We start from the raw sequence: 11,160 nt of genomic DNA, 5'->3' as shown, positions 1-11,160 counted from the left end.
CATATAATATTTGGTTTTCTATTCCTGAGTTACCTGACTTAGAATAATGGCCTTCACCTCCATCCACGTTGCTGCAGAGGCCATTATTTTGTTCCATTTTGTGACTGAGTAATATTCCATGGTGTATATATATCACAGCCAACAAATAGTTGATTTCTTTTTAACCATATGCTGATGATAATTCTTGCTTTAATATTGGCAACAACTGACTGGCAGTGCCAGAAGCAGAAGCAAATCTCTTCTTGACTGATTGAACACAAATAAAGTTGGCAAATATTTTTTTATTATGATCCATATCTTCAGTTTTCAAATACCAACATTATTTCTCCTTAGTTGTAAGGAGCTTTATTCCTTCTACTCCTGTATAAGGCCTAGTTTCCAGCTAGAAGCATTTACTCTGATTTTTATTATTCTTTTTTCTTGCTGGGAAAAGACGAGATCCTGAATTTATAGACTTCAAACAGAAAGAATGCTAACATTCTACTTTTAAATCCTTAATTTCCTGTAGTAACTTGTTCTTATCTATGCAAATCTTGCTTTAATTTTTCATAAACATTGTGTGTGTGTGTGTGTGTATTTTTATGGTTTCTTTTTTGTTCACTGCAGTATCCCTAGGGCCCCTAACAGTGCCTGGAACGTAATAGGTACCCAGTAAGTGCTTGTTGAATGAATGAATAATTTTATAAGATAAAGTGAGACAACTTGTCTCCTTGTTTTCAACATGAAAATTAGAATAGAATTTATCAAACTTCAAGATTTGTAAATACTTTGGTAGTATAATATCAAGACCATCACCGTAGATACACCAACCGTAATACCATTCTGTAAAGAGTGGATTTAAACATCAGATAGATCACCTTAAATGTCATCTGAGTCAGGCTGATGATGGAATTACTAAAGAACTTTTAAACTGAAATGCTCCTAAAGTAATAAAGCATTATTTCCCTAATTCCAATGCTGTCTTATTGGGTATTTTAAAAGTAGAAAAACTTGTCTGTGAATAAACAAAATAAATGGTTCTAGTTATATAATAATACTAACAATTTTAAGATTCCTATATTTATATTGTTAAAAACATTAAGACTAGAATGTACTAGTAAAATAGAAAAAATACATAGTGTAAATGAAAAGTGCTTATTAGCAGTTTGGCATTTCAGATATACCAATTACAACTTTGATATTTGCTGTTTTTATGGTGATGATTGCCCTCTTAATATATGACTGTTTCTCAGTGATATCTACAGATACTACAGCATAGTAAAAATTAAGGACTGCTATTTAAGGGGCTGGGCATTAATTTGTTTCTTTCATAAATAAACTATATTTAAATGAAATCAGGGTAAAATTCTTAGGTAATTGGCAATATTTATTGGAATGGTATACTTTTACATATTTATGTTATTGTAGACTATAAAGTTGTTTATAAGGTACAAGAAAATATTTACACTGTAGGAATGTTGAATAGTGGCAGCACTTAGGGAGAACATAAGTCCTCTACAAATTCAGGAATAGGTATAAAAACTATGTTGAGGCAGGCCCATACTGCCTGCACTGCTTCTTAATTCTGTTAAGAATGATTCGTCTGAAAGAAGGAAAGAATCACTAGGTTAATTCTACCCTAATCTCTTTGAGTCTGCTACCAGTGTTGCGTGCATTGCTGTGGCATTTTTTCCTGTTGTCATGGACACTTATCCATTAAAAACACCGTCGCCTGCTGACTGTCCATCTTTGCACATTGCCTGGTGAGGCTCGAGTGTGATTTTGGGCTTTGATTAAAGTAGAAAGTATTCAGTAGATCCATTCTTTTTATTTTATATAAAATGCCATATGTGATTACAATGAGAAAATAATTGAATTCTGTTTGTTTTGTACTTGTTTTCAGCAAAGTCAAAAACATTTATGTAGCCCTGGTCCCTATGTATACCTTACTTCTAAATAAAATGTTTTTCTCTTCAGAACACCAGTTTTGAAAACATGCCAAGTAAAAGCAATTGTTTGAAGAATGTATCAAATGATAAAGATTTCATTGTTTTCTAAGTTTATAATCTAGTGCTGCTCCTAAGGAAAATATATTTTTATTCATAAAATTACTAATTCATGATTTATGTTTTTACCCTCAATATGTATTCATTGTGAACCCCTCCCCAGTAACTGAAAGCCAGTGTGATTTTTTGAGGAAGCATACCAGGATTTGGAATCACACAGTGATGTTCAAACATTCTTAGTTCCACCACTGTGTCATCCTGGGTCTGGTATTTTATCTCCTTATGACTCGGGAGTTTTTTTATTTCTAAAGTAACAGCTACCTTTTAGAGTTGTTCTTAGGATTAAATGAGATGATCTGTGGAGTGTGTCCGGCATAAACACCCAGTCAGTGGATCAAAGATCTTTCCATGTGAGAATAATGAACTAGAATACGTGGTATTTGTTGTGCTCTCACTACACTGTGAGTCTCCAGTAAGCTGGGATGGGAGTCACCCATTTGGTATTCTGTGTATAATATTTTTGTTGCACTTAGTAGGGCAATATTTGCTATATAAGGGTTTATAGAATTCTCCATTGAAGCTTGGCTGGACTGTGTTTTTTCAGCATCTACTTTATATTGTTTGCTCTGCTCTCTGCATTTGATATTTTTCAAGCGGTTGCTATTTTTGCTGCCTATGGATAATTTTGTTCTGAACATTTCTGTTAACAGGAGGTAAACCTAAAGGTTTTTGTGTTGACTGCAGATTGTTGGAACACAATTTTTATCAGGATGCTGACCTAGGAAAATTAACATTGTCTGTTCATGGAATTTTACCTACTTGGAAGTGAGTTAATTACTGATGTGATGGAACTCGCTCCGCTGGCATACAGTTTTTGGAGTCCTGCCATGTCAAGAATTATAATTGGCCTTCTGCTTATATGAAGGCAGTTTTGTATCATTTAAAGTGCTTCATAGCTATAAGTTAGGAGTACTATTATCTTGATCATACAAGCAATCTGGGGTGGTTCTCTTTATTAAGGGCAGTGTTTTAGCCATAAAGTGAGTGTTTAGTACCCCAGCATGTCACACACTTGTTTGGATTCACTCTGAGGCCCTGTGCACAAATGTTCAATCAACTTTTAGTAAGCATCATTGCCTCCAACTAAACAAATAATTATTCAGTCATCAGTAGCACCATTTTAAGATATGATCATAATACAAACTATTTGCAAATTTTATTTGTGTTCAGTTAGTCAAAATGAGATTTGCTTCTGGTTTTGGCATTGCCAGTCAGTTGTTGCCAGTATTAAAGCGTGCATTGTCATCAGCATATAGTTAAAAAGAAATAACTATTTGTTGGTTGTCTAATACTCTCTTTTTCTTGAGCCATAAATGTTGACCGACCTTTGCTTTCTTGTGTTTATACTAATCACTGTAAAATATCAAGAAATGTTTTATAAACCACACAGAACTCCAAATTCTGTGGAATTGCCTGACCCTACAACTTTTTAAATTGGAGGAAAATTATCCTTACAAGTTACTGGTGAGAAGAACTTGACAAAAAAACTCACAATACAGACTATGAAATCCTGACTTGGCACTGGTAGAGCAGAAAATAGGTAATTATAACAACCCATAAAGTAAATGTGAGCTAGAAACCTATCGTTATTTATAGTTCATTTGGTCCCTAATAATGGCAGTTTGTTCTGTTTGACAGTTGTGGGACCTAGGTGCAAGTTGCTTAATCTCCCTGAGCCATAATTAATTCATTTATAAAATGGAAATATGAGTTGCTGCCTACTCAGGCTGGAGTTCCAAGGATCAGATATGATCATGTATGCAAAATCAATGAAATATCAATACCAGTCTCCCAAGTCCAAGAGAAGACTGGAACTAGCATGGAAGGAATGCAGCCAATCAGAGAGTTCCTGTGTAGCACCCTGCCCTGAACTCAAACACAGGACATCCTGTGAGTCGTGTATCCTTGCCCTTCCCTATGCCACAGAATCCTGAGGTGTCAGAAATGTGGATTCGTGCAAAGGGCTAGGCAATGTAGGTTATGGACTTGCTAGCTTCCAGTAACTGTGGAAAGGAGAGAAATGAAGGGACTTTGTATGACATTAGACCCAGTCTGGTGGCAGGGCATTGTTTAAACAAGGAACTAAGAGTATGAAGACACATAAAGGCCACTGTCCTGTGTACAGTCCCAGAGATGAGATGTGGATCCCTCAATTATCATTAATACATTCAAAGATTTTTAAGCCCACAAGAAATTGCCAAGTCTTCATAGGAGTTCCAGAAGCTGTAAAGTATTTTGCATTCAGTAGGTACTCAAACATTGTTGTGATGACAGTAATTTGCACCAGCAGTTCTGCTCTTAAAAATTTTAGTTTTGTGAGTTTTACATTTGAAAAAGGTGGTAGCAAATTAAAATGTGGTGCAGAGGAAACACACAAATTATCAAAGATCCATGAGTAAAGAAACTAATAAATTCAATAAGGAGAAAACACGAAACAAGGCTGACATCAGTACATTTTTTAAAATACCGTTTTGAAGAGATGTCTGCGTATAAGATGGCTATCAGATGTCTTCTGTCAATAAGACCAGTAAACAAGATAATCTAAGCTGGAAAATGTTAGATTAGACATGACTTTCTCCCTGAAAGATTTCACTTGATTCCTGGGACTTCAACTGCACAAAAAAAATACATGAATTGGTTTCTATAATTGGACTGGGGAAGCTCCTGCAGAGTAAGGCCTTGGGGTTAGTTTATGAGTCCTTTGTACCTAGCACTCAGAACAGGCACATTTCATAGACACACACACACACACACACACACACACACCTTTTTTTGAGGCAAGGTTGCACTCTGTCACCCAGGCTGGAGTGCAGTGGTCCGATCACAGCTCACGGTAGCCTCCACCTCCCGAGCTGAAGCAATCCTCCCACTTCAGCCTCCTGAGTAGCTGGGACTACAGGTGTGCGCCACCATGGCCTGGCTAATTTTTGTATTTTTGGTAGATACAGAGTTTTGCCATGTTGCCCAGGCTGGTTTTGAACTCCCAGGCTCAAGTAATCTGCCTGCTTTAGCCTACCAAATTGCTGAGACTATAGGTGCACCCATTGCACCCAGCCCTCATATATATTTTTTATGCTGAATTAAATCAGCAGTTCTGAAAAACAGCCTTTCATAAAACTATTTCCTCCTTGAGATTTAACCTGTTTCTTTTCATCTTTTGCCAAGTCAAGATTCAAAACATTGGCATCCTTTTGGACTCCTTACTTCCCTTCGTTCGCTGTTTTCTATACCCACATCATATTAGCTACCCATTCTTATGGATTATTTCCTCATCTCTTTTTATATGTTTCTTCTTTTGAGATTCCCATTCCCATTACTCTGGCTAGATCTCTAGTTCATGTTCAAACAATAACCTCTTGAGAGCTTTGCGAGCCTTCAGGTTTTCATTTATAATTTCAGCCTGTGTATTTGTTTGGCCCAAAACATTACTCTCACTCAAAAGTGTTTGACACTTGTCTACCAAGTTTTTGTAAGTTTTCCCATATCCAATTTATAGATATTTTTTCTTGTATGAATTCCATATTTTAAGCAGTGGTTAGCTTTGCTTTTCCTTGGAGGTGTCATTGCCTTCTTTCCTCTACTCTGGCTATTTCTGCAACTTACTGGAACTCACTTCTTCCCAGTCTGACATCTCAGAATCCTAAGGTTCAGCATTGTCTCCAAGTGTTTCTGTAAGTTATTTTACTGCTTCCGACAATATTCTTATGCTGTACCCAACCTTAGCATTTGGTGTGAACTAGAAAGTTGATTGTTAAAAGGGGAATGTTTAAAAACAAGACATCTGACCACCCATTGTTAAAGGTAGCTCTGCCTTCATGCTGGCAGCCTATCTGAATCCTCAGAAAGTTTCATGGTGTGTAAAAATCTGGGAGAAGAAGCACTCTTTGAGAATCTTGTATCTGCCCATTAGCAAAATTATTTATAGGCATGGTTTGCACTTAGAGCATCTTTCATTTTACATAAAATGCATTTCTTTATTTATGAGATTTTGTATTTTAACAAGTCTCCCAGATACATTCTTTTTGACATCTAATCTTGGACTCATACCCAATTTAGGATGTGAAACCAACTCCCTACAAATCTTGATTATCTTATAAGCACTTTGAGTGCTACTGAGTATGCAAAGCATATATTATTGACTTTTCACCCAAGTTCCTTCTTGAGAAAAAGCTGGGACAGCTATAGATGTTTTTACTTAACAGATTGCTAAATAACAAGTGATGGATTGTTACTAGCTGAGAACACTAGATAGAACACGCATCTAAGACAACCAAAAGGGAGAGATTTTTCCAAACAGAAGTGCTGTTTTACTCCCTTAAAGTTTATTCTTATGTTGTATTTTGTTTTGCAAACAGACAAAAGCACCAGCAGAGCTCAGAAAGGTTTTGTATTGTGCCCAAGGTTGGGGGCAAGAATTTGAAAGGGATCAGTGAATCAGATGTAATAAGGGCTCTGTTTGAGCCACCCAATCTCTGTTTTGCTGACGGTCAGTATTCCAGTTATAAAAAGCTGCATCGGCATTTCCGTCAGCTCAAAAGAACTTTATCCCTGCTTTCATTCTGACATACCTATTATGACTTTGTTCACTAAGCAGAAGGAATTATGGGAAATGGAAACTCAATGGCATGTTTTTATTAAGGCGTTATGTGTGTATCTTCACTGAGAAATTAAAGAACCAAGCAGAATTGTATGTTTTCCTTTCAGGTAACAAAAATTGCCTTATTCATTCCATATCATGGTGATTTAGTTTACTTGGAAAACAAAGTAGCATAAAATGAGAAGACTTACATACAAAGTACATTTGATAATTTAAACAAGGAATTTAATGCTTATGTGAATTTCTGTTATCCTAAAATCGAACTAAAACATAATCACAGAAAACTCTACAAATGTATTTTATGGGGGTGGGATGGTGATGATCTAAAAAAAGGAAATGTTACAAAAGCTGTATTTCACTCGTCTTTTCTAGAGTTGTAGACTTAGAGAGTTGTACATTTGTATTTCAAAACAAGGGATACATTTTCAAATCTAGCTGATAATAGTTAGCAACAAACTATATTTGCACCTTTTATTATAGCAGACATTCTTCTGCAAACTGCAGGCAAATTAACATTTACAGGCCTATTTTTTTTTTGTGGTAAAGTTTATATTTTCTGTGATACTCTATTATGTTATATAAATGTCAACTTCAGCTTTTAAATTTCTTAACCTAATTTCCCTAATCCCCACTAAGTAGATCTTCATCTTAATTCACATAATTTACTGCAGAAATTCTTAGATACAAGTGTGTCTTCCTTGCTGGTGAAATACTTGCCCCATTCACTTTTATATTTTCAACTCGCTCACAGTGCCTACCTTGTAATGAGGCATATGTATTCGGCATGGAACGGAAAAAGACAAGAGACTCCCATGCAGCTATGATAAGGACCTTTATACAATGAAAAACATGATTAATATATCTTTAAATTTTAATGCTGAGGTTTCTATCTTCATAAGTCTCTTATTTATTGTAAGTGGAATTAACCTGTATTTAGTTATCTAATAAATGCGATTGGTATTACATATATCTCCTTTTTTGTATCTACTTTGAGCTTAGTAAATTTTCCTAAAAATAAAGTTAAACAAGATGAATATGAGTCATCCTTAAATGAGAGGTCTGTGTTAACATAAAGAAACTTTGAAAGTCTGAAAAATGAAGGTTAACCTCATTAATTTTGTAAAAATTCACCAAACATCAAGGGGTTTGAAAACACCTAGAAAAACAATAAGACATGCAGCAAAGTTACCTGTTTTAAATTCTAAACTGTAGTCCATGAAAAGAATTATCAAAAGGTAGTACGTGTATGTAAAATAGGCTAGTAAAGCAAATGACTCTGAACCTGAGAGAAAGAATGCTACTCACTGGAAACCAAAACTTGGAGTGGAATATCTGTGTATGGCCATTATGATAAGAAAACTGAATAAAGAATGAGTTTATTTTGTTAGAAACTTTCAAAAAGACACTATGTCCTGTAAGGTTAAAGAAGAGCCTTTTCTGGTTTGCTTGCCACGTAACTCCTAAGAAACTTCATAGGTCTTCAGTTAATCTTTCCTGAGGAGCATTTATCCTACCAAAAAGATAAACTCGAGAGAAATAATGGATTGTGTCCTTATTTGTCTTGAAAGTTTAATTTTACTTTCCAGAGTTACACCTGTTTTGTATTCCTTATTAGGTCAAAAAACTCTTTTAAAGAATTGTGCTCTAAACAGTTTTCCCTTTACTATTTGACATCCGTTACTTTTAGAGGGAATGAGACATAGAATTTGGAACTTGAAGTACGAATAGTATTGTTTGAACTTCAAGGATTTATACTCATTGTGACACCTTAGTGTTGAAATGACTGAAATCTGTTTCATACAAAAAAGGCGACTGGTCTATTCTAGGGAGTCGTGTTTCAAAAGCCTGAGTTTTGTTTTTGTTTTTCTTGTTGTTGTTTTCTTTTTGTGATGACATACAAACTTTAGCAAAATAAAAGCACCTAGATTATAAATTAAAATTCATTAAGGCCTATGTAATTTTGTAATGTATTGGAAGGAAGAATGACAACCGAATAATTACTGTGATTTTTTATTTGCAGCACTTGCTGCTCTTTCATCTATAGTTACCTGGAATGTGATATTTGGATTTTAAATTTTCTTTGGGATATATAGCTGTTTAAAAACCAGAAAAAAAAATTTAAAACAATTTTATCCCTGTAGGTGTTCTCCTTTGCTTTTTGCCTTAGAAAAACTGTTGTATTTTTCATAATGACTGCTCAACATGAACAAAAACAAACAGAACGTGAGCACAACTTTCACTGGTGATATTCACTCGGGTACTTGTTAAGATACCAAATTTTAGACTATAGCGTATGCATAGTTTTAGTGCTGTACGAGATATTAGCAGAGTAGTCATCTAGTGAGAGTCCTTCGTATTACAGCTGAAGAAATGAAGATCCAAAGCTGTTGAGAGATTATTATCAGTACAATCACAACCACAACTGGGTTTACTGGCTTTTAGTTCATTGCTCTTTTAAATTTTTTGCACCAAACTGGAAAGAATTGATAAAAAATGATTATCAATGTAATTTCTTGCGATTTAAAGAAAAGTATACTATATCAGACTAATCGAGGGTATGGTTCAATTGAGTATAAAATGATAGTGGCTTATTGAAGATTACTTGTAAAATACAGAAGATTATTGTTGGCCTTTTTAATACAAGCATGTTTTTTTTAGTATCTTAGCATTTATTAATAATTCATCTCATTAGATAGTGAAGTTACTTCTGTACTGTACTCCAAATTAAAGTGCATGTTTAGTGCCTCTGTTGGCTGGACTATAATTTATACAAGGCATGACTGTAATGTAATGAATCTGATTTTTCTGTGTGACTTGTGGAATCAATCCTATTTCTTTATAATCACATCTTGTATATTACATTGTGTATTTTTGAATGATGCCTGTGTTTCAAAAGTGCCACTAATGGTCTTTCTCATATTAATATGTCGGACCCACGGGATCAGAAAATGGGGAAATTCTAAGCTTTTGTACAAAACTGACAACGGAATTTAAATTTTAACACTTAATATTGCTGTCAGATATGTCTGTTACACACACATATACATACATACACATACACACACAGAGAGCCCCTAAATTCAGTGAACCACTTCATGTGCATCAGTAATTAGATCTTTAGTTTGTGCCTCTGTCGACATTTTTCCTTTCAGACTAATGGATTTCAGCCTACCTAGAGACTGTTTTCCCAATAAAAGACATTAGTCCATAAAAATCCCTCCCTACAAAAATAATATGTCCTAAAACCTTGCCAAACAAATTGGTCTTTGAAAAAATACTTCCCAGATACTCATTAACAAAGGCATTGAGGGAAGAACTGCTGTGCTGATCCAGACACCACCCTTTCTCTGTGTATTGATACCTCTGTGAACGTACCATCACTGCCTGGCGTTCGTGCCCCTGTTTATGCCGAAGCTGCCACCTTTTGTCGATACCCTACTGGGATTATGTTTACTCTTTGGTGCTCAGATCAGAAGCCACCTGCCATGTCCGCTGTATCTTCAGTTATTTCCCTGTCTCCCTTGAAATGTAATTATTAAGCACGTTAGTTTTGCCCATTATGTTATTTATTTTTAAGCCATTTCCCCCTAAATTTAAACTCTTAGAGATAAGGGACCTTGCCATGTCCATCACCGTAAATGGTAGATTAGGAATCATGTAGTTCATTTTCATTGAGTGTGGGGAAGTTCAACAAGAAACAGAAATTTCCCTCTGTGCTAAATTTGAATGGGTGCCTCCCAGGATGTCCCAAAGAGCTTCCGGCATCAGTGCCACCCACCACTTTTCAGTGTGACCAGGAAATTTATGCTCTGTGACCTTTTGTTTTGCTACTTGTAAAGGTGGGAAACCATTGTCTAAACAGCAAGTTTTTTTTTTTTTATACTTTTAAGTTCTAGGATACATGTGCACAATGTGCAGGTTTGTTACATATGTATACTTGTGCCATGTTGGTGTGCTACACCCATTAACTCGTCATTTACATTAGGTATATCTCCTAATGCTGTCCCTCCCACCTCCCTGTTCTCCACAATAGGCCCCGATGTGTGATGTTCCCCTTCCTGTGTCCAAGTGATCTCATTGTTCAATTCCCACCTATGAGTGAGAACATGTAGTGTTTGGTTTTCTGTTCCTGTGATAGTTTGCTGAGAATGATGGTTTCCAGCTGCATTCATGTCCCTACAAAGGACACAAACTTATCCTTTTTTATGGCTGCATAGTATTCCGTGGTATATATGTGCCACATTTTCTTAATTCAGTCTGTCACTGATGGACATTTGGGTTGAGTCCAACTCTTTGCTATTGTGAATAGAGCCGCAGTAAACATACGTGTGCATGTGTCTTTATAGCAGCATGATTTATGATCTTTTGGGTATATACCCAGTAATGGGATGGCTGGGTCAAATGGTATTTCTAGTTCTAGATCCTTAAGGTATTGCCACACTGTTTTCAACAATGGTTGAACTAGTTTACAGTCCCACCAGCAGTGTAAAATTGTTCCTATTTCTCCACATCCTCTCC

General features: G+C 35.7%; 1 protein-coding gene across 1 annotated transcript in view; it reads left to right on the top strand.

Moving 5' to 3' along the window:
• The first annotated feature begins 6,639 nt into the window (after positions 1 to 6,639).
• CDH2 (cadherin 2, type 1, N-cadherin (neuronal)) overlaps positions 6,640 to 11,160 on the top strand; it is an 86,518-nt gene continuing 81,997 nt past the window's right edge. The window contains exon 1 of the mRNA XM_011939297.1: positions 6,640 to 6,749. Coding sequence (XP_011794687.1) covers positions 6,671 to 6,749 — 79 coding nt within the window. The 5' untranslated portion in view covers positions 6,640 to 6,670. The remainder of the gene's footprint in view (positions 6,750 to 11,160) is intronic.

Source organism: Colobus angolensis, unplaced genomic scaffold, assembly GCF_000951035.1.
Source record: "Colobus angolensis palliatus isolate OR3802 unplaced genomic scaffold, Cang.pa_1.0 Scaffold18, whole genome shotgun sequence".
Lineage (NCBI taxonomy): Eukaryota > Metazoa > Chordata > Mammalia > Primates > Cercopithecidae > Colobus > Colobus angolensis.
Note: the sequence above shows the minus strand (reverse complement) of the source record. Positions and strands in the feature narration are given on the sequence as shown.